At 35.9% G+C, this 24,607-nt stretch overlaps 1 protein-coding gene across 1 annotated transcript in view; it reads right to left on the minus strand.

The window, feature by feature from the left end:
* NPHP3 (nephrocystin 3) overlaps window positions 1–24,607 on the minus strand; it is a 57,164-nt gene that overhangs the window by 11,559 nt on the left and 20,998 nt on the right. Inside the window, exons 9-21 of the mRNA XM_061167605.1 lie at window positions 22,942–23,115; window positions 20,425–20,528; window positions 18,372–18,486; window positions 17,977–18,120; window positions 17,401–17,498; window positions 14,623–14,725; window positions 14,101–14,183; window positions 12,566–12,704; window positions 10,518–10,682; window positions 4,157–4,251; window positions 3,399–3,521; window positions 1,590–1,779; window positions 1,190–1,431 (exon numbers count right to left, since the gene is read on the minus strand). Of these exons, the coding sequence (XP_061023588.1) occupies window positions 1,190–1,431; window positions 1,590–1,779; window positions 3,399–3,521; window positions 4,157–4,251; window positions 10,518–10,682; window positions 12,566–12,704; window positions 14,101–14,183; window positions 14,623–14,725; window positions 17,401–17,498; window positions 17,977–18,120; window positions 18,372–18,486; window positions 20,425–20,528; window positions 22,942–23,115 (1,775 nt within the window). The remainder of the gene's footprint in view (window positions 1–1,189; window positions 1,432–1,589; window positions 1,780–3,398; window positions 3,522–4,156; window positions 4,252–10,517; window positions 10,683–12,565; window positions 12,705–14,100; window positions 14,184–14,622; window positions 14,726–17,400; window positions 17,499–17,976; window positions 18,121–18,371; window positions 18,487–20,424; window positions 20,529–22,941; window positions 23,116–24,607) is intronic.

Here is a 24,607-nt window from a genome sequence, read left to right on the forward strand (position 1 = left end):
TGTCATACTTCAGTGAAATGAAAGCACAACGTAAAGCCTTTTTTTGCTAATTAAATACAACATTATTTCCAGAAGTGATAGTCATATGGAATGAAAAATCTTAAACAAAAACTTTCACAGAACAAAATCTAATAAATCTAGTCCTCCAAGTGGTCTTCCATGGGACTCAGTGGTAAAGAATCTGCCTGCCTATGCATGAGATGCAGGTTCAATCCCTGAGTCAGGAGAAGGAAAATGGATCCCTAGAGAAGAAAATGGCAACACACTCCAGTATTCTTGTCTGGAAAAACCCCATGCACAGAGGAGTCTGGCGAGATATAGTCCATGGGATCACAAAAGACTCAGACATGACATAGCAACTAAAAGAATAAGTCTTCCAACTAGCTGACATTTAACTATTTTTCAGCTGATTAAACTCATTTTGAGTTTAAAAGATAATCTCTAAAAGGCAGTCTAATTAAATGAAAATTCAAAACTTTAGTTTGCTATATCAGCTAATATTTGGTCATATAGAAATGTGAAAATCACAAAAATCTGTGTGAAATAATATTTTTAGAAGTTAAAAGAAAAAATGCCAATATGTGTCACTTATGATTGAGCAAAAGAAATGATTTCAGATAGAGAAGAGATACCTTTCAGAGAACATATTATACTAGGGATCAAACTTCTCTAAACTTCTAGACAGTAAACATTTTTGCCTTTGTGGGTTATGTGATCTCTGTTGAAACTAAAAAGCTACTGCTGAAGCGTGAATGCAGCCACAGACAATATATAAATGAAAAAAACTACGGCTGTGTTCCACTTCAACCTTAGGTCCAAAACAGGGGACCTTCTGGACTCGGCATGTGGGTGATGGTTTGCTGCCCCCTGTATTAGTAGTACTCAATATTACAAAGCCAGTCAGCAAAGGAGCTCATTTTCACATCCAGCTCTATGACTCCAAAGTGCATGCTCTGTCCTCCACACATCTTGAAACAGAGATGAACCTTGCACTTCTAATTTTCTGTTTACCCCATGAAGACCCAGACCAAGAATAATATTTACATATAGTGGATTCAAAAGAATATAGGATAAGGAAAGTACAGGATAAAGAAAAGTACACAGCCACAAAACAATGCCTCCCACATAAGTACATTAAGAACTGTAATTTCCTGTCAAAAAACCAGAAAATTACTAATTGAAATCTTACTTATCTTGTTTCTGGTACAAAGTTGCAAGTGCCTCAAGTTCACGAGCAATATGTGGATGGTCTGAACCATAGGCATTTTCTGAGATTTCCAATGCCTGTTTATACAGTTGTTCTGCATTGCCAAACTTCTTCCACTGCACATACACACTTGCGAGCTGGTGGAGAGACTGAGCTACTTGTGGGTGATCTGGATCTAAAGCTGTTTCTCGAATCTCCAGAGACCTCTGCAAAGGCACAACAGCCTGGGGAAGAATATGGTTAAAGACCAATTAATATGAGTGAAATCCTATAAGATTTGCCATCTGATTAGCACAACAAATGAAAGCTACATCAATTCCTAGGAAGGAGAAAAGAGTAAACATGAAAACCCATGCAGTCTCTAACTCCCTGCTGAAGTTACCTGACTGAGAAGGCCTAGATCCTTGAGAAATCGCCCCAGGGTTTCATAAAGGTCAGCTAAGCAAACCATGCTCTCTTCGCCTTCACAGGTTTTCTCATACTGCTTCAATGAATCAAAGTATTCTGCTGCCATCGCGCTTTTGTCTTTGCCAACAAACTGCCAATAACTCAGCAACTCAGCAAAGTGTCCTCTGTTTCAACAAATAGCAGTAATATAATGAAAAAGAAACGTTAAACCCCACTACTGAGTGAAGATGCCACAAATTCCTATCAAGCTAATGACAGTGTATTAGGAGGCCAGTCCAGTGTCGTGAGGTAAAGGTGTAAACTGGGCCTGCCATCTGAGTCCACCGCACTCTGGCTGTGTTCTCTCTCACCTCATCATTCTCGACTGCAGAAGGAGCACCCCGACATCACCTGCCTCAAGTGTTGCTTTGAGGAGATTATGGCTAGTAGCAAGTACTCCATAGTGTTGGCTGTTACCGTTAATGCCATTATGGTTATTCACCAATGGAACCCTATCAGAACCCTGTTGAGACTTCTTATGATATGCAGTCAACTGCTGAGTTCACCCCAAGATTATTTTAAATGATGGAAATGAGAAAAGAAGAAACCAAGTACAGGCAAGCTGTCAGAATACCTGCTTTGTATTCTCATCAAGGAACGGGATGATAGAAGTGAGCTTATTCATTGGTAGATGGTATTAAGCAGGACGAGAGCTGTTAAACTAAAGGATGGATCACAGCTCTCCATCCTGCTTAACACCATCTACCGATGAATGATTTGAATCATGAAACACTGGAGGGAGATCAGAAATAATTTATGAGCTGCAACAAAGAAATTTGAGAGAGATCATTAAGGAACAAAACAAATTATGCAGCTAAGTTATGAGAAGTGTCTAAATTTCTAGGCGAGACAGAGGTGGGGCTTAGAGGTCAGAAGGTTGGCTCATAAAAAGGTGATCCTGCAAGAGGCAAATTCAGACACACCAGGAGATAACAATGAGACATGAAGGATTTCCCTGGTGGGCCAGTGGTTAAGGCTTGGCGCTTCCACTGCACAGGGTGAGGGTTTGACCTCTGGTAAGAGAAATAAGATCCCACATGCCACGTGGTACTGCCAAAAAGACAGAATAAAAACTTAAAAAAGATTATTATAAAAAAAGGTAATTCTTTCTTTAAATTCTGACACTAGTCAGATCCTATGGAGAGCCCAAAGTCTGGTTTGAAGGCTATACTTTAAAATACTTGGATGCCCTAAGAGGTAGACATCATGAACCACCTCTCTGGGTGGTCTGGATTTAAACCTACTTCAGTGAAAGATTAAGATACAAAGCTATCTCAAGAGCATTCCAGCTCTGATTTTATAAAAACAATACTCTTATCTTTTTTGTTTGGGCTTCCTTGGTGGCACAGATGGTAAAGAATCTGCCTATAATGTGGGAGACTTTGGTTTGATCCCTGGGTTGGGAAGATCCCCTGGATGAAGACATGGCAACCCACTTCAGTATTCTTGCCTGGGCATCCCCATGGACAGAGGAGCCTGGTGGGCTACAGTCCATGAGGTTGCAAAGAGTCAGACACGACTGAGTGACTAAGCACAGCACAGCATCTTTTTTGTTTACCTCTTGGAAAACGTAGACATGGCAGTTTGCAAACTGTTTAAAATTTCTCCCACATTGTTTTATATTTTGGTTACCACTGAAAGTGGACTAATTTTTAAATAAAGAATGCCATTTCCCTCCATTAAACCAGACAACTGTTTGAATCTGTTTTCCTGGGGAAAGATGTCCTAAAAATAAGTTTTTTACCTTTTATAGAGGTTTTGAGACACAAAGAGGTTAAGAAGACAGTCATGCAGCTTCTGTTTACTTCCCTGCTGCTGGAAAAGCCAAGGCAGTTCATCTGCACTCCTCCAAGTCACTCGGTCCTGACTATTAGAAGAGAAGGGACAACATTCAATAGTACTGTCCCACAATGAGATTGCTTCAAAAAACTACTGGCAAATGTTAAAGGAGGAGATATATATTTGATATATATCCTATCCTTGACTCTATAAATAATACTAAGAAAACTAGGTAAAAATCAGAAACTTTATGAACCTAACTATGGAATACAGTGACATTCAGGACCACTGATCAAACTCTATAGGTATTTTCCTATATCTATAGAGTAGGCCTTGAACTATTAAAAAAACCATCAATGGACACAAATTGAATTATCAAAAAAAAACAACAACAAAACAAATCTCATCAATGGACACAACTGTACATACCCAGGTATTTACAGACACACACATATTTTTAAACTACTTAAACTATTTAACTAGAATAAAATAAAAATAATACAATGATCCTGCATGGATTTCACTTAAATCTTCAGCATAATATTAAAAGACTGACTTGCCTAATTATATTTTATTCTTTTGGCATTAACGGGCGAGGACTTAACCTTTAAAATAATAAGTAAATTTTTATACATTAAGTTATTCTAAGAAAGAAAAAAATAAGGACACAGAGGTACAGTGTGTTGCAGAAGCTAAGAACAACAAAATGGATGTTTGTAATACCTTAGCTGCATGGTAAAATAATTAGTTAGCTTTTGTCTATATGCAGCAATAATGGTGGGACCTTCCATGTATTCTAGTCTCACTGTTTCCCAAGCCTATGGAGAAAAAGAAAAAGACATTACAGTCTATTTTCTGTAAGTCACTGTACATCTAACAATGAATTTTTAAAATGAAATTTATAATTATTTCAATTTATAGTTGTATAATAGAAATAGCATTAGAATATTTAAAAATTCAGTATATATTTATGTGACAACTGACATGAAAATTCCTGTTAGAACTCAAAATATAATACGAACTCAAAATATAATACGATCCAAACTTTTAGTGAATACATTAAAAATCTGAAATGTGGACTGCAAAAGTACTAAAAATAGCAAACTATATTTAAGTGATATATTAACACTACAAAGGAGAAAGATAAGCCTGTGAAATTACAAATATTCCACACCTACATGTAACACAGCATACTCAAATGAAAGAATTTATTTACATTAGTTTACATATATAAATTAACCATGGCATTGAAGGGCTTCCCAGGTGGCATTAGTGGTAAAGAACCTGCCTGCTAATGCAAGAGACTTAAGAGATGTGGGTTCAAGGGAAGATACTCTGGAGAAGGGGATGGCAACTCACCCCTGTATTCTTGCCTGGAAAATTCCATGGACAGAGGGGTCTGGTGGGCTACGGTCCAGGGGGTTGTAAAGAATTGGACAGGACTGAACACACACACAGGCTCAATCCTAGAGAATGTTCCATGTGCACTTGAACTGAATGTGTATTCTGCTATTTTTGATGTAATGTCTTGAAAATATCAACTAAGTCTAACTATTATTTTGTATCATTTTGGCTGGCTGTTGCTTTACTGATTTTCTATCTCAAAGATCTGTCCATTGATGTGAGTCAAGTGCTAAAGTCTCCTATTATTATTGTATTCCCATCAGTTTATCCCTTTAGGTCTGTTAGTATTTGTTTTATGTATTTAGTTGCTCCTATATTGACTATATGTTGATGAGTGTAATATCATCTCCTTGCACCGATCCTTTTATCATAATATAGTATCCTTCTTTATCTCTCTTTATAGCCTTTGACTTAAAGTCTATTTTGTCTGATATGAATATTGTAACCCCTGCTTTCTTGTCATTTCCATTTGCTTGAAATGGTTTTTTCCATCCTCTCACTTTCAATCTATGTGTATCATTTGCCCTAAAATGAGTCTCTTGTGGGGCAGCATATTCTAGACTCTTTTTTTTAATCCTTTCTGCTACTATGTCTTTTGATTTGAGCATCTAGTCCATTGACATTTAAAGTAATTATTAATAGAAATATATTTATTGCTATTTTAAATCATGTTTTCCCATGATTTTATATTTCTTCTTTGTTCCTTTCTTTTTCTTTTTCCTTTTGGGGTTTGATGATTTTCTTTTGCATTATGCTTATGTTCTCTTCTTTTCGGTTTTTGTAAATCTATCATATATTTTTGATTTGTGGTTACCCTATGTTTCATGTATGCTAACCCCCTTCCTATATCTGCTTGCCTTAGACTGGTAGTTATACGGCTCAAACACATTCTAGGGGAAAAAAAATCTACATTTTCTTATGCTCGTCCCCCACATTTTATGATCTTGATGTCCTCTTTTATATCTTCATGTTTGTCCTTTAGCTGTTTATTGTGGTTATCATCACTTTCACAGAAATTTTTAAATATCTGTGTACCCGGTGGTTCAGTGGTAAAATTGCCTGCCAATGAATGAAATGCAGGTTCAATCCCTGGGTTGGGAAGATCCCCTAGAGAAGGAAATGGCAACCCACTCCAGTATTTTTGCCTGGGAAATCCATGAACAGAGGAGCCTGGAGGGCTACAGTCAATGAGATCGCAGAAGAGTCGGACATGACTTTGCGACTAAATAACAGCCAGGTTATTTAAATGATTTACTTTCCAATTGCGGTTTTATCTTTCTGTTGATTCTTACTTCTCTCCTATTTAGATAAGACCTTTTAATATAGGCTGGGTTTAGTGTTTGTTGCTGTTTTCTTTTAGTTTTCGCTCGTCTGAAAAATTCTAAATGATAATCTTGGAGGGTAGAGTATCCTGGGTTACAGATTTTTATGTTTTAGGACTTTGTCATTCTATTCTGGCCTATAATGTTTCTGTGAGAAATGAGAAATCAGCTGATAGTCTTATGCGGATTCCCTTATAATTAACTCTTTGTTTTTCTCTTGCTTCCTTTAGTATCTTCTCTTTATATTTTGTTGTTATTCAGTTGCTAAGTCATGTCTGACTTTGCAACCACATGAACTGCAGCATGCCAGGCTCCCCCATCCTTCACTATTTCCCAGAGTTTGTTCAAACTCATGTCCATTGAGTCAGTGATGCCATCCAACCATCTCATCCTCTATCACCCCCTTATTCTCTTGCCCTCTTTATGTTTAACTTTTGCCATTTGTTATTATAGTATGTATTGATATAGGTCTGTTTGGGTTTATCTTGTTTGGGACCTTCTGTGCCTCCTGTACACAGGAGGATATGTTTCTTTCTTTAGGTTTGGGACATTTTCAGGCATAATTTCTTCAAATATATTTTCAATCCCCTTTCTCTCTTTCTTCTCCTTCTGGGATCCCTATTATGTATAGACTGACATGCTTTTATAATATCCCATAGGTCTCTTATATTGCTTTCTTTTTTTTTTTTTTTTTATTCATTTGGTTTTCTGTCTGCTGTTCTGGTAGGGTGATTTCCATTATTCTGTCTTCCAGATCACTTATTCATTCTTCTGCATTATTTATTCTGCAATTCATTGCCTTTAGTTCAGCTTTCATTTCAGCAAGTGAATTTTCTACTTTTTCTTGGCTCTTCCTTCTAGTTTCTAGTCTCTTTTTACAGTAACCTATATTACTATGAATAGTCCTTTTTAATTCCTTCAGTATTTTCATTATCTTGTTTCAGTGTCTATTAGACTGAAGAAGTCTGTCTCATTGTTTGTTCTTTCAGGGGAATTCTCTTGATCTTTTATTTGGGAGTGGTTCCTCTGCTTCATTTTACTTATATTTCTCTTACTCTGTGGATTTCGGAGAAACAGCTATCTACTGTGGTCTTGGAGGACCATTTTTATGTGGGAGCATCCCTGTGTAGCCTGTGTGGGCTTAATATTTTTTGGTATGAGGGCCATAAGAGAATAATAGGAACAATTACAGGTCAACAAATTCAACAACTTAGAAGAAATGGACAACTTTCTAGAAACATACAACCCAGCAAAACTGAATCAAGAAGAAATAAATAACTTGAACAGACCAATAACTAGAAGTAAAATAGAATCTGTAATTTATAAACTCCTTACAAACAAAAGTTCAAGGCCAGATGGCTTCACAAGTGAACTCTACCAAGCATACAAGGAAGAACTTATACCAATCTTTCCTAAACTCTTCTAAAAGACTGAAGAGAAAGGTACATTCCCAAAGAAACTCTATGAAGCCACCATCACCTTGATACCACACCAGACACTTCTGAAAAAGAAAATTATAGGCCATCTTTGATGAATATAGTTGCAAAAATTCTTAACAACATATTAACAAACCCAATTCAACAACACATAAAGATCATACACCACCACAACCAAAGTGGATTCATCCCAGAGTCATAAGGATGATTTAATATATGCAAATTAATTAATGTGATATACCACATCAACAAAAGAAAAGACAACACATGATTATCTCAATAAAGGCAGAAAAAGTATTTGAGAATATTCAACATTCATCTATGATAAAAACTCTTACCAAAGTAGATCCAAAGGGAACATATCTCAGCATAATAAAAGCTATTTATGACAGGCCCACAGCCAGTATAATACTCAATGGTGAAAAGATGAAGGCCTTTTCACTAAAATCTGGAAGAAGACAAAGATGCCCACTCTCCCCACTTCTCTTCAGCATAGTATTTGAAGTCCTAGACACAGCAATCAGGCAAAAAAAAAAAAAAGTAAAAGGTATTCAAATTGGTAGGGAAGAATCAAAATTGTCATTATATGCAGATGACATGATGCTGCATATAGAAAACTTTAAAGACTCCACATATAAACTACTAGAACAGATAAATGAATTCAGGAAGATAGTAGGATATAAAATTAACATAAAGAAATCAGTTGTATTTCTTTACACTAACAATGAAATATTAGAGAATGTAAAAAAATATTCCTTTTAAAGTCATAGTAAAAAATAAAATACTTAGGTGTAAATCTTACCAAGGAGGTGAAAGACTTATATGCTGAGAGCTATAAAACATTAATAAATGAAACTGAATATGATTCAAAAAAATAGAAGATATCCCATGCTCTTGGATTGGAAGAATTAATATTGTTAAAATGGACATACTACCCAAAGCAAACTACAGATTTAATGTGATCCCTACCAAATTACCCATGACATTTTTCATAGAACTAGAACAAATGATTCTAAAATTTATATGGAACCGTAAAAAGACACAGAACTGCCAAAGCAATCCTTAGGAAAAAGAACAAAGCAGGAGGCATAACCCCCCAAGACTTCAGACAATACTACAAAGCTATAGCAATCCAAACACCATGGTATTGGCACAAAAACAGACCTATGGATCAATGGACCGAAATAGCCAAGAAAAACCCACACACCTGCTGTCAATTAATTTTCAACAAAGGAAGCAAGAATATACAATGGAGAAAAGACAATCTCTTCAGCAAGTGGTGTTAGGAAAGTTGTACAGCTGCATGTAAATCAGTGAAGTTAGAACACATCCTCTCACCATACACAAAAACAAACTCAAAATGACTTAAAGACTTAAATATAAGACATGACACCATAAAACTCATAGAAGAGAACATAGGCAAAACATTCTCTGACATAAATTGTACCAATGCTTTCTGGTCAGTCTCCTAAGGCAATAGAAATAAAAGCAAAACTAAACCAACAGGGCTTAATCAAATTTATAAGCTTCTGTACAGCAAAGGAAATCATAAACAAACAAACAAAAAAAAAAACAGGGAGAATATATTTGCAAATGATGTGACCAACAGTGGTTTAGTTTCCAAAATATACCAACAGCTCATACAACTCAATAACAAAAAACCAAACAACCCAATCAAGAAATGGGCAGAAGACCTAAGTAGATATATCTCTAAAGAAGACACAGATGGTGAACAGGCATATGACAAGATACATCATTGCTAATTTTTAGAGAAATGTAAATTGAAACTACAGTGAGGTACCATCTCACACCAGTCAGAATGGCCATCATTAAAGTCTACAAATAACAAATGTTGCAGAGGGTGTAGAGAAAAGGGAACCCTCCTATAGTGCTGGTAGGGATGTAAGCTGGTACAGCCACTATGGAAAACAGCATGGAGGTTTCTTAAAAAACTAAAAATAGAGTAATCATAAGATCTGGCAATTCCACTCTTGGCATATATCCAGAAAAAACTATAATTTACATGCGCTTCTGTATTCATGGTAGTTCTCCTTACAATAGCCAAGACATGGAAAAAACCTAAATGTCCATCAATAGGAGAATGGATAAAAAATACATGGTACATATATACAATGGAATATTTACTCAGCCATAAACAAAAGAATTGAAATGCAGCATGGATGGACCTAGTGATTATCATACTAAACGAAGTCAGAAAGAAACAAACTGTATGATTACCACTTACATGTGAGTTCTGAAATATGACACAAATGAACACATCTATGAAACAGAATCACAGATATAGAAAACAGATTTGTGGTTTCCAAGGGGAAGGGGTAGTTGTGGAGGGAAGGATTGGGAATTTGGGATTAACAGATGCAAATTATATGGTTAAAAAAAAAAAAGAGTTATATTAGTCATTATTTACTATGTGCTAGAAATCATGTTTAGGACTTCACCAGGACCAATTAATTACTCACCACTTTAATTATCTTCACAACCCCTGAGGTAAGCTGAAAACATCAGCCCAAGGCTCAGAGAACATGCCCAGGGTTACATGAAGCTGTAAAGAGTTGGGCTGTGACCTGAGGCAGAGTGACAGAGCCCAAGCTCTCAAAACATGTATAATATACCAATAGTACAATGAAACATAAAATTGAAAAGACGTTTTTCTCTTTCAGAAAAAACTACCTTTTAAAGTAATAGCCATTTCACAAAGGTATTTGCTTCATAAGAATATTAGCCAAATTTTGTATCTAACCTAAAATTACTGGAAAAATATCTGTAATGTCAAATTTGAGATTTCAAATTTGTTTTATAATTGAAATATTTGAAATAATATGGAAATATATAGCATAATACATATGTGATGATACGTGGACATTTCAATAAGTGAAAAAACCTTACTAAGATAACATTTACCTGTAGATGTTGAAACTTGAGCAAACCACAACCATAAGTCAACAAACACATTTTGTGTAAACTGTGAATAAGGGACGTCAAGACAGTCCAGGACATCTCAGGATAGAGTTCCATCAATTCTGACTCATTCACACCATTGTGACTAATATTTACAAGGCAGAGAATCTAGGTAGATAAAATAAATTGACAGTGATTATACAGTACCTCTATTGTTAACTAAGCCATTTAAATGTCCATAATTCCTTTAAAATGTCATAATTCTTATTAACTTGTTCAAATTTATCATTCAAGTGATTTAATAAACCAAGAAACAGATTTCTTAAAATAAAACACACTTTCCAAAAGACACTAATCAAGAATAAGACAGTGTACATATAAAATCTAGCATGCCAAAGATAACATACATATAGAAAAAGTTTAGTGAAATTAAAACTGCAGGAAGTGTATTAATAAAACTAATGATAGAGTTCTAATTCTGGGAAGATGGTGGAAGAAAACAACCCTCTTAGTGCAAATGCCTCTTAATATCAGATAACAACAAGCAAAAAAACATTTCTAAAATCATAATTGAACCTTCAGAAAAGAAAGGGAAATCCCCCAAGTATCCCAAACAAGTAGGAAACTGAAAATTTTTATAGATAAATAGCAGAACAAGAAGACAAGGAAGCTTGTGGGCTTGGAGGTAGAATGGAAAGTCCAACCTACAGGAACCCCCCCCAGCTGAGAAATAAACAGAAAAATGGATCCAGGTTAAAACTATAAGGGTTCAGCAAGGTTGTTAGTAAATTTCCAAAAATTAAGTTGAATAACCAGCAACAAAAAAGTTTTACAGGTTATTTTAACTACTACAGAGTCATCAGAAACAAATTTTAACAAAAGATGTTCAAAACTTTTATGGGAAAGAAGATAAAATGTTATTTGAAAATCATTCAAGAAGATGACTAAATAAATGGAGAACTATCAACTTTTCATGAAGGAGAAGATATAAGATGATTTTCTCCAAATTAGCCTCTAAATTCAGTGCAATTCCAATTAAAATTGCATATTGAATTTGCATGGCATTTGCTGAGCCAATTCTAAAAACACGCATGGGAAACGAGCCAAGAAAACTATGAAAAATATTAAGAGGGGGTTTGCCCAATGAAATATCAAAGCTTACTTTCAAGTTCTAATAGTTAAGACAGTGGTATTGATAAGGAATAGTAAATTGGAACAGAAGAGCCTAGAAACAGACTCATGTTTATATATGAGCTTGATACCTGAGAGGTGGCATTTCAAATCAGTAGAAAAGATATATAAAGTAAAATGAACACTTAACTAGCTATATTTTAAAAGATTAAGAATTAGGCTCCTGGGAATTCCCTACAGTATCCCAGGTTCAACTCCTGGTCATGGAACTAAGATCCTTCAAGCTGTGCAGCGTGGCAAAAAAAAAAAAAAAGTAGATTCCTTCTTCACACAATAAATAAAAATATGTAATATGCATTAAGGACTTAAACATGAAGAACAAAATTATAAAATATTTTGAAGGGAAAAATATGAAATCACTTTTATGACAGCAAAGGATTAAAAAAAAATAAGATGAACAGGCATAAACCATAAAAGAAACTGTGGATAAATCTGACTTTATTTAAAACAAAACTTTGTATAATGATGTTATAAGGTTAAAACACAAGAACAGGGAAGATAATGATTTGTAAACTCTATAACAAAGAATTTGTATTCAATATGCAGAACCTTTAAAAACTAACAGATCAACAAGAAAAAGTCAACTCAGTTAAAAAATGGGTAAAGGACCTGACCCAGCAATTCACAGAAGATGAAACAAGAATAGCCAAGAAGCGTGAAAAGATGAAAAATCTCCTTGCTAATCAGGAAAATGAAGATTCCCTGAGATATCACTTCTGGTCATAAGCATGCTATGGCAGTGGGTATAGTATATGCTTGAAACATATTTAACATTACATGGATTTACCATTTACTTCAATTCACACACAGATGCAAACATGGCAAAATAATCTTCCCTTTATAAGTTTATTACATTTTACCTGTTTCATTAGTTCTTTATCTGTATCGTTTGCCATGGACTCCTGGATAGATCGCAGAACAAGCCTATATAATGAAACAGTATCTTGACACTGGAAACACTGAAGAAGGATTTTATCTAAATTGCCTGCTGTCCCAGCACTGTTGGAATTGAGAACAAATTTAATTTCTTACAGTCTGCCAACAACTGAATAATTGGGGTAAATAAAAACAATGCTCTACTTTATCTTTTTTTATGCTGTTCAACTGGTAACAACAGGAATTCAATAAAACATGGCCCAGGAAAACGTTCGTTTTATGGGGCTGCTAGAATCTTCAGAGTTGTTTCAGTATACCATTTACTTCAATGCAATAAACATATGCTGGGACTTAACTATCAAGTAATATCTTAATATACTTAAGTATCAAGTAATCACTGCACTGCAGTAATCACTGCACACTATGGAACATAAAAATAAGACATGGTACATCTAGATGCACACCACCTACATACAGGAAGCAAGAAAATAATTACAAACAAGTATTATTAGTTAGCCATGCAAACTAAATTTAAACAAATAGAACCAGAATTTGGAAAACATCAGCTTAAAGAAAACAGTAGATAGGGTTTGTTTTAAAACATTATATAATATTTACCAGTAGTTTCTTTTTTTAATATGTAAAGAATGGTGAAATAACAAAAAATGGTCCATACTCCCTCTTAAAAGAGATAACTTAAAAAATACGAAATGCATGACTTAACACTTTTGAATTGTACAGTGATATTCTCAGATTCACTGCCACAACTCTGGGGACAGTGGGAGGGGTCAGTGAAAATACAGGCAATTCAAAGTTTTGAAAGATTTTTTTCATTTCACATTTGGTGCTTCAGGTGAGAATGTGGAATTGAGAGACAACAGTACTAGATTCAGTTTCCACAAAATGAATTGTGCTAGGATTACAACCTACTCTGATGAATACCAAAACAAGCATTCGTCTTTTTTTATTTTTTACCTCTGGTTGCAAACAGACAAGATGAGGCTGTCCTGAAGAAGTAAAAGTAGTAAAACTCTACTGCGTATATAAAGGCACATTACAGAGAATGTCTAAAACAGAAGTCTCTGCTGTAAGACGAAATGTTTATCAGGATGTGGGAACAGAGACACTTAAAAATTCCTACCAATATACCTATCTACCAATACTGAAAGATGCCTGAAGTAACATTTTTTATGCCTCATTTACCTCCTCACTTTCCCAAAACTAGGGGCCTCAAGGTGACAATTTAGAACAAAGGTGGCCTTCTTTTGCAGCCTCAAGTTGAGAAAAGGTTAGTGTGATGAAACCAGGCAAATATATCCAACAAGTTCTGATATTCAAGGGCTAGCAATTTTCAGTCAAGTCACAGTATCACAGTCAAGTTACAGTATCACAGTTAGAACCCCAGAATCTTAGTGGCCTGAGAGATTGCTATAATGATGAGTTCTGTTTCACACAGTGAGGAAGCATACTGCAGCAAACACAAAATTGCTGAAGATGACATAAAATAACTACCACTTACCGTGCAATCATTTTGCCGAAAAGAGTGACGTAAAGAGCATTGCAGGTTGTAGCAGAACGACAGTGTCGTTCTAGCTTCTTCTCCTGTACCAGTTAACCAAAAAAACAAAACAAAACAAAACAAAAATACAAAACCACCCTGGAGTTAAGTGGCCTTTACAACTGAGCCATCAGCAAACATCCCTGCAGAAATAACACAGTTCCTGCCACCTCATCAATGGCATCACTGCCGTGTTGTGGTAAACCACAAGTGCTGTCAACATACAAATGCTTTTTCACTTTTAAAATACTGCTTAATATAATATAGTAAAGTAAGCCTTAAGACCAAAGTCTTTTTTATTGCTTGTTCTATATCTGTTATTAGTTTAAGGGTAAATGCATTTAACAAAGTAATAACTAAGTCCAATTTTCTTGGAACCATACAGAGTTCCTATATTGAATTTTAAGTCTCATATAAAGTATTTTTTTTAAATAAAGAAAGCTATAGAGAGTAAAAGAGAGCAGCAAAATTAAAAATACTTACCTGCTCTTTACTCAATTTAATGTCTACAGAGTGGCATTCTGCAATTATAATAGATTTTGCATCTTTTGGATTTAAAGGGTCAAGATGAAGTGTAGGCCACAGCCTTTTATTTAAAGAAAAAGAAAAATTAAATTCTTTTCTAATAAAACAACAAAGCTGTAATCTTCCCATAATACAAATCAAAGTCCATTATAAGAATTTTTTATACTACCTTCATAAAATTAATCCATTAAACATATTAAGTAACATTATTTCCTTTATACATGTTATAACATGCATGTCATTACTTTTAGCAACTAATCACAACAAACACTGTTATAAGATAAAAGCTTATATATTGACAGTAAACTGGTAAAACATTTCTAGTTCTATGTTCTATATGATTAGTAAAATAACATTTGTATTGGTACCTATGAGGAACAGTGCCAGACACAGTCTTTGACCAAACATTACTTGTAATTCAGTCAAATTTAATCACCCTATAACATCCATTCTCAATGAAGTGCTGAAATTCTTTGTTGGAGAAGGGAAATCTTATGCTTTTTATAAACCACAAATCTGTGCTTTTTACATAAAAAGCGTAAGACTTCCCCTCCCCAGCAAGCTAGTGAAGGTGATGGAATTCCAGCTTAGCTATTTCAAATCCTAAAGGATGGTGCTGTGAAAGTGCTGCACTCACTATGCCAGCAAATTTGGAAAACTCAGCAGTGGCCACAGGACTGAAAAATGTCAATTTTCACTCCATTCCCAAAGAAAGGCAATGCCAAAGAATGTTCAAACTACTGTACAATTACACTCATTTCACATGCTAGCAAGATTATGCTCAAAATCCTTCAAGCTAGGCTTCAACAGTACATGACCAAGAACTTCCAGATGTACAAGCTGGATTTAGAAAGGGCAGAGGAATCAGAGATCAAATTGCCAGCATCCATTGGCTCATAGAAAAAGCAAGTGAGTTCCAGAATAACATCTATTTCTATTTCATTGACTAGGCTAAAGCCATTGACTGTGTGGATCACAACAAACTGTGGAAAATGCTTAAAGAAATGGGAATACCAGACCACCTTATCTGTCTCCTGAGAAACCTGTATGCAAGTCAAGAAGCAACAGTTAGAACTGGACATGGAACAACAGATTGGTTAAAAATTGGGAAAGGAGTACATCAAGTCTGTATATTGTCACCCAGCTTATTTAACTTATATGCAGAGTACATCATGCAAAATGCCAGGCTGCATGACTCACAAGCTGGAATCAAGATTGCTGGGAGAAATATCAATAACCTCAGATATGCAGATGACACCACCCTAATGCAGAAAGCGAAGAGGAACTAAAGAACATCTTGAGGAAGGTGAAAGAGTGATAAAGCTGGCTTAAAACTCAACATTCAAAAAATGAAAATCATAGCATCTGGGCCCATCACTTCATGGCAAACAGCTGGGGAAAAAGTGGAAACAGTGACAGGTTTTATTTTCTTGGGCTTCAAAATCACTGTGGACAGTGACTGCAGCCACAAAATTACACTTGCTCCTTGGAAGAAGAACTATGACAAACCTAGACCACATATTAAAAAGCAGAAACATCACTTTGCCGGCAAAGGTCCATATAGTCAAAGCTATGCTTTTTCCAATAGTCATGTATGGATATGAGTCATGTTTCTCACAGCTGGTGAGAAATATTTCTATCTCTGCATTTTAAACCAAAATTATCACCAAAAGGACCCAATTGCACTGAGCATACTTTTAATCTTTGCAAGAAAACTGAGTGCTGAAGAATTGATGCTTTCGAATTGTGGTGCCAGAGAAGACTCTTCAGAGTCCCTTGGACAGCAAGGAGATCAAACCAGTCAATCCTAAAGGAAATCAACCCTGAATATTCACTGGAAGGACTGATGCTGAAGCTGAAGCTCCAATACTTTGGCCACCTGATGGAAAGTGCTAACTTACTGGAAAAGACCCTGATGCTGGAAAAGATTGAAGGCAAGAGGAGAAGGGGAGACAGAGGATTAGATGGTTCGATGGTATCACCGACTCAATGGGTATGAGTTTGAACAAACTCCGGGAGATAGTGAAGGACAGGAAAACCTGGCGTGTTGCAGTCCATGGGATTGCAAAGAGTTGGACATGACTTAGCAACTGAACAACAAATACACATGTATCTGTTTACATTCATGAATTTATATATGGTATATGTGTGATACTAAAATTTCTTGGTAGGGAGGTGATTAGGAAGAAAATTACTAAAAAGGCTCCTGGGGTAGGGAGACAAAAATAGATTGAAAAACACCACTTCACAGAACTCAACCACTGCATCCCTTTTTAAGTATTGGACTTGCATTTCAGGATCACAGGTGTCTAGTCTTATTTTTCCTGGCCCAGCTCTTCCCTTGTTTTCCTCACCCATAAATTTAACTGCCTACCAGAAATCACCAATTGGAGCTATAACTGACAACTCAAACAAACCATGTCTGAAAACAAAACTCATGACTTTTCCTCCACAAACCTGCCTGTCCTTTGTGTTTCCCATCTTAGTTTATGGAACCACAGTTTACTTAATTTCTCAAGCCAGAAACCTGGAGGCCATCCTAGTCTTCTCCCTCACATCTCAGATCTAACTTCCCACAAAATGCTATAGATTGCATCCTTTTCCTGAATTTGTCCACTTCTCCCTATCCTCACTCCCACTTATATGAAAAATATGAGGAATAATCACGTATCAAAAACCTTTCTTTCTACTTAAAATATTTCATGTAACCAGAAATAACTAATGTTAGCAGCTTACCTCCATGCTGGAGGGCATGTTTCTACATTCACAGAAACAATTACTCTTACATTCACAGGCAGTGGATCTATCAGCCATTTCATGTGTTTTTCAACTTGCTTAAAAATATAAGAACAAAATTCCATCTATTAATTTAAAGTATTTCAAAAGCTTTCCAATTAAAATAAAATTCTCATTATATTTCTCATTATTATTAAGGGTAAAATCTTATTTGGGGATTATTTATCTCAGAATATTAGAAGAACAAGTGGCAAAACACTACCATCACTGATCCAAATTCTGGGCACGTAAGGAAATGTCAAAGCCCTAAAACTATGTCAAAATGAACAATATTTGCTAATTGTGAAAATACAGTTTGTTCTTCCCAACAAGATACTAGTGTCTACTGGCATATATATATGTATGTGTGTGTGTGTCTGTCTGTATTATCCACATGCTTCCTCTCTATAAATTAGGCAGAAATAAAAGAAACAAAATCAACATTTTTTTCTCACAAACATGATTTCAACATCTGTCATTACTGATATTTTTTGTCTCTTTCTGAGTGTATCAACAGGTTCCAAAGTGCAAACATACCTGAATTTGATCTATAGAATCGATAATGATGATGATGCTGCCTTGATGACGGGCAGAGAGTTTTTCTAGCCAACGTGGAAATTCTTCCAAAAGCTTAGCAGGATCCAATGTCAGAGCAGATACTGACCAAGAATGCTGCATCAACTACAAAGTGAGAACACATACAAATTAAAGTAGCTACACTTTATCACAGCTGGTGAGAAATATTTCCATTTCTGCATTTTAAACCGAAATTGTCACCAGAAGGACCCAATAACATTGAAGATACTTTTAACCTTATGCAAAACCAAAACAAATGGGTAATACTGAAAATTAGTTTATTATCAGGTCCTCAGGCCAGACAACTTCTGAATCTAAATAAAAGTTGTAGTAACTCCAAAAATGGTATATTCTACCTTTAGAGTCAGTCGTTTAATAATCAAGGAAGCCTCTGAGCTGGTTGACATGGGCCTCCCCACAAAATGAGAAAGAATTAGTGTATTAGGGGAATTCTTCTGTTGTAATTGGATCCTGAAAGAAAAAGACCTTTTGTAAGACTGATAAACCTCCTTTACTGTCAACAAAAAAGAATTCACAATGCATTAAGCATCAACTGCTACCTGTTAGTAACTACACAGTCAGTTAATTTTGAATTAATATGGGAAATTTCCACTTTTAGATTCTTTTAAATAAACCTTTAAAAATTATAGCTTCATTTTACTTACAAATTGATGTGACTAATGTAAATCAAAACATTATACATTTGAGGTTAAAGTATTAGAAAATGAACATTAAACTAGGAAAAAAGAAGTTTCTACTGTAAGTACAAAAATAATATTTTGAAATATAACTTTGAATAAAAGGGCAATAAAAAGGAAATAACATAGGGTAACTCCTCAATGTAAATAATAACTATGAATGAAAGAAAATGCTCTTACCTCTTGTTTTTAAATAATATGATGAACTAAAATAAGAGTTTATTAGCTTAAATGAACCTTAGTCCATAATTTAAAGAATTAGTTTTACATTCATAGTAAAGATTATCCTTTATTTTGATATTCTTTATGATTTATTTCACTCTAAATAGTCTTTGCCTTATTTCAAATATTTAAAATCCCAATGAATCTTTAAAGATGAGCCCAGTAACTGAAAATAAAGGTACATGCCTCTATGATTCACCTAATTCCCTGTCACACTGACCACTCCCTTCAGTTCAGTTCAACTGCTCAGTTCAACTGTGACCCCACGGACTGTAGCATGCCAGGCTTCCCTGCCCATCACAAACTCCCAGAGCTTGCTCAAGCTCATGTCCATTGAGTTGTTGATGCCATCCATCTTATCCTTTGTCATCCCCTTCTTCTCCTGCCTTCAAACTTTCCCAGCATCAGGGTCTTTTCCAATGAGTCAGTTCTTCGAATCAGGTGGCCAAAGTATTGGAGCTTCAGCTTCTGCATCAGTCCTCTCAACGAATATTCATGATTGGTTTCCTTTAGGATTGACTGGTTTGATTTCCTTGCTGTCCAAGGGACTCTCAAGAGTCTTCTCTAACACCACAGCTCAAAAGCATCAATTTTTCGGTGCTCAGCTTTCTTTATGGTCCAAATCTCACATCCATACATGACTACTGGAAAAACCATAGCTTTGACTAGATGGACTTTTGTTGGCAAAGTAATGTCTCTGCTTTTTAATATGCTCTCTAGGTTCGTCATAGCTTTTCTTTCAAGGAGCAAGCATCTTTTAATTTCGTGGCTGCAGTCATCATCTGTGGTGATTTTGGAGGCCAAGAAAATAAAGTCTGTCACTGTTTCCATTGTTTCCCCATCTATTTGCCATGAAGAGATGGGACCAGATCTTAGTTTTCTGAATGTTGAGTTTTAAGCCAGATTTTTCACTCCCTCTTTCACTTTCATCAAGAGGCTCTTTAGTTCCTCTTCACTTTCTTCCATAAGGGTGGTGTGATCTGCATACCTGAGGTTGTTGATATTGATATTGACCACTCCCTTAGCTCTGACCTATATAATTTATGTGGGCTTCCTTGGTGGCTCAGTGGTAAAGAACCAGCCAGCCAGTGCAAGGGACTCAAGAGATGCAAGTTTGATCCCTGAGTTGGGAAGATCCCCTGGAGAAGGAAATGGCAACCCACTCCACTCTTCTTGCCTGGGAAATCCCATGGACAGAGGAGCCTGACAGGCTACAATCCATGAGGTCACAAAAGAGTCAGACTTAATGACTAAACAACAACATAATTTATGTATACAATCACAAATGCTATTTCTTTCTCATTTTGTATCTTCTAACATTCAAGTTGTATATTTCTCAGGGCATGAGTCTGTTATTTTACTACTTTTGCTTTTTTAATATTCAATACAGGCCCTGCAGGAAGGTAGACATGCAATAATTCACTTTGTTGAATGAGTTCAATAGTTCAAATGCTGACAACAATAACTGTTTAATTGCACTGCATCATACCACTTTGATAAAAGAAGGGACTTTCCAGAGCCTGGTCCTCCAGATACAAGAAGGGGTGGAATTGGTGCTGGTGCTGCCACAAGATCATTAAGGCGCTGGTAGTACTAGAAATAAAAATGAATTTAAATTGTAAATTTTGAGGAAGAACATGCCTCTTCAAATGCTAAATAGAGTCAATTTCCAATTATCCTCTGAAATCAGTGGAGAAAAGCTGCAAGAAAAAATGAAATCTACTTTTAATCAATAGTACCCTCATAATTGCTTATTTTTATGTTTGGTTAAATATGTCCAAAGGAGTAAACTAAGAATGGGCCCCAATTTCTTCTGCTACAGTATTAATGTAAATTAATGGATGAGGGGCAGCCTTTCAGATCACTGTGGGGCTTTGCACCATTCAGATGTTCTGCAGAATGTTGCAGGGAGGCTATTGTATTACCCTGAGCTCCTGAACTATGGTAAGAACCACAGAAGACCTTGAGAGAATCATCAGCAGGCATCCTATATCTCCTGGTCAGAAGAACACCTGTTCTGAAGACCATCTCAGTTTCCAGGGATTCCTGAGAAACAATGAGAAGGTCTTATCTGAGGCTTTGGAGTCACTGAACCTGCTACGGATAATCAAATTAGGACAGGCCACCTAGGATCTTTTTGAAATTGAGTGAATTCTATGCAAAGCCCAAGAACTCTTATTTCCGAGGCCTTCCCCAGATAGGAAAACCTGGTTCAGAGCTGAAAAGGAATTTGCTCAGAAAACTGCAATATCTCAGTTGTTATAAAGGAGTTTCCAAAGTCATCTTGGGGGTTAGGATGTTTAAGTGTATCAGTGATGTGAATGATAACTGATGAGGAATCAAAAGAATGTGTAATAAGTAGTTTTGTGTGAGCTTTAGGGTAGCAGAAATTTCTAGCAATTACAATAAATAATTACTTAGTATAGTTTTTCAATCAGTTTTCCTGTTTGTCATATCATATTTCCCAGGAATTCAAATATTTCTGATAGAAATGATGCTTCTCAAGAAACAAAGGGCTTATTTGATTTATGACCTCATAAACCTCGTAAATTAGGTTGTATGACCTAACAATTTAGTTCATGGCCCCACCTAAATTCCAGGTGTCTTAAAGTGGTAAAAAATCTGCCTGCCGATGCAGGAGACTCAGGAGACCTGGGTTCAATCTGTGGATCAGGAAGATCCCTTTGGAGGAGGAAATGGCAACCCACTCCAGTATTCTTGCCTGGAAAATCCCATGGACAGAGGAGCCTGGCAGGCTACAGTCGATAGGGGAGCAAAGAGTCAGATACTACTGAGCACGTACACAAAGTCTTTTTATAGACCTGTGTTTCCCACATTAAGACTCCTTGCCACAGAAGAAAGCATAGGATTTATAGCCAGAAGACCTAGGTTAAAATCTTACATCTGCAATCTACACTCTGCAGACTCAGGCAAACTATAAACTGAACCTTAGGTTCTTCAATTACAAAATAGTGACATCTTGCCTTCCTTATGAAATAACAATTTAACATTACCATGTGATGGGTACCGTGTCAATTGCTTTATGTGCAAGATATGGTTTAGTCCCCCCAACAACCATGTGAGGTAGGTTCTATTAGTTATCCTCATTTTATTCACAAGAAAGTCAAAGCTTAGAGCTAAGTAGCTTGATCAAAAGCTGTAGTGAGGAAACAGTGGAACCAAGACATAAAACTGACAGTCTAAATTATAAAAGCCATTAAAAGTTCTATAAAAACATAGCTGTTAGTGACAGTTACTGTAATATTCTTTAAGATATTCTTTTATTAATTTTTAAATATTAAGTGATTTTTAAACTTGAAGATAGATTCTTTGTACACTTCTAGTCTTGTTTATTCGCTTAGATATTTAAAGATGCTGAAGGACAGATCTGCCTATTGCATTAACTACTCTGCTTTGTTTTCCGGATGTTTGATATTTTGATTCCTCTAGGAACTAGAAGAATAGATAGCCTTACTATTTTTATCAGGTTTCCTAGGTATATTATCTTAGAGAATTGCAGATGGTAGCATAATAAACATGTAGTTGATAAATCTAATCTGTAACTAGGGCTTCCCAGGTGGCACTAGTGGTAAAGAACCCATCTGCCAATGCAGGAGACATAAGAGACATGGGTTCAATCCCTGGGTTGGGAAGATCCCCTGGAGGAAGGCATGGCAACCCACTTCAGTATTCTTGCCTGAAGAATCGCATGGATAGAGGAGCCTGGTGGGCTATGGCAAATAGGGTCACAAACAGTCAGACATGACTGAAGTGACTTTGCACACAAGCACAATCTGTAACTAAACATGTTTGATGTTCATAAGTATATTTGAATCTCACTTTTTTTCACATGACACAAACCTAAGTACATGTCTCAACATGGATAATTAAGCCATGAGGAAGTTATTAACACAATCCTTAACCTTGACTATACTTAGATTAAACCACAATTATACAGCTTTTAAGCACAACTGATTTTTGTTGGAGCTGTAAACCAAATGCTTACTTTCTCGAATCCCAACTCATGGGCTGAATTTGAAGCTTGCTGAAAAGCTTCCATTTGCTCTTGTTCATCATGTATGTTCCATAGAACATCACCAAAATCATCTTCTTCTGGAATAGAATCTTCACTGCCCAAATCCTTGGTGTCCAGGTCTGTGTTTTCAAAGCCCAGGATGTCCTGAACACCAAGAGCAAGCACACAAAAGTGAATGAAGGAAGTGAAGACCTTGTACAGTATAGTCAGCACACAGGCCTAAGGTGGCCCTCATCTACCTTGGACGGCAAGTTCAAACCTATAGCCTTTTATGGTACCTCCAGGGATCGATTTATCACTAAAAAATTAATAGTTTAAAAATAAAGGTAAAGAAATATTAGGGCTTCCCTGGTGGCTCAGACAGTAAAGAATCTGCCTGCAATGCAGGAGACCCAGGTTCAGTCCCTGGATCAGGAAGATCTCCTGAAGAAGGGAATGGCAACCCACCCCAGTACCCTTGCCTGGAGAAATCCATCAACAGAGGAAGCTGGTGGGTTACAGTACATGGGATCACAAAGAGTTGGACACGACTGAGTGACAAACAGAACAACACAAAGAAATATTAAAATAATAAAAACAAAGACCTCTCTCTTTCACTAAAATTAGAGGGGATCTGGTTTCTGAAAAATGTTACACAATAGGGTTGTATTTGGCTAGTGAACAATTTTAAAGACTGCGCTAATATCTAAGATATATGCTGCTTTACATTTTTATAAGAATTAATTACTAAGATAGAGTTTTTGATATTAAATATCTCTGCTGTGATATCTACTTTTTATATTAATCACTGAAAATATATTGTCCTACAAGTGGTAAAGTTGGTGAGTATGTCCATTTTCATTTATTACCATTTATTCTGCTTAATTCATCTTATTTCAGGGCTCACTCTTTTTCTCTAATAACAAATCTCCATACTTTAACACAAGTTAATTTTAAAAAAGTAATCTAAACCCTTACTTCTCAAATAGGGTTCCCAGTACCCTGAGGGAGAGGTCAGCAGGTAGGGATAAACACAGGCTAAACATCTTCTTGTGCCCATTTTACTTGAAGATAGGGAATACTTCTTCTTTTTATTATCATTATTAGCATTTTTGCTGATACATAATTTTAAATGATTTTTAATATTAAAAATAAAGACAGGTAAATATCAAGCAAAATATTTAACTCATATAAAGTTTCAAGATAATACTGAGATATCATAGAAACTTTTAGTTTGAGATGTCTCTGTGATCCATGACCTCAGACACATAGGTATGTTTTCACTCCTCTCTATGGTTAGAAGGATAGTAAAATCAATCCATCCTGAATTTTTCTATTTACAAAAACTCAAGGTGCACAAAGAATCTGAGGAGACTCTCTACTGAACAGGATGAACATTATCCCTCAAATACTTGGTTTTTACCTACCACTTTTGTAATCCATTTTATACCTGAGAGGTATTAAAGAATCAAATTGTTTGTGAGCTGAGAGATACAGATACTCGGTACTGGGAATGTCACAATACTACTACAGGATGGACTCTTGCCAGAAACAAGGGCACACAACCCAGGTGTTGCTTTCAAAAAAGCAAACAAGTGATTTTCTCTGGAAAACTCAATTTTATTGAAATCAGTCAAGATATTTGAGATGAAATCTT

The sequence above is a fragment of the Dama dama genome, chromosome 19 (genome assembly GCF_033118175.1).
Source record: "Dama dama isolate Ldn47 chromosome 19, ASM3311817v1, whole genome shotgun sequence".
In the NCBI taxonomy this organism is placed as follows: domain Eukaryota; kingdom Metazoa; phylum Chordata; class Mammalia; order Artiodactyla; family Cervidae; genus Dama; species Dama dama.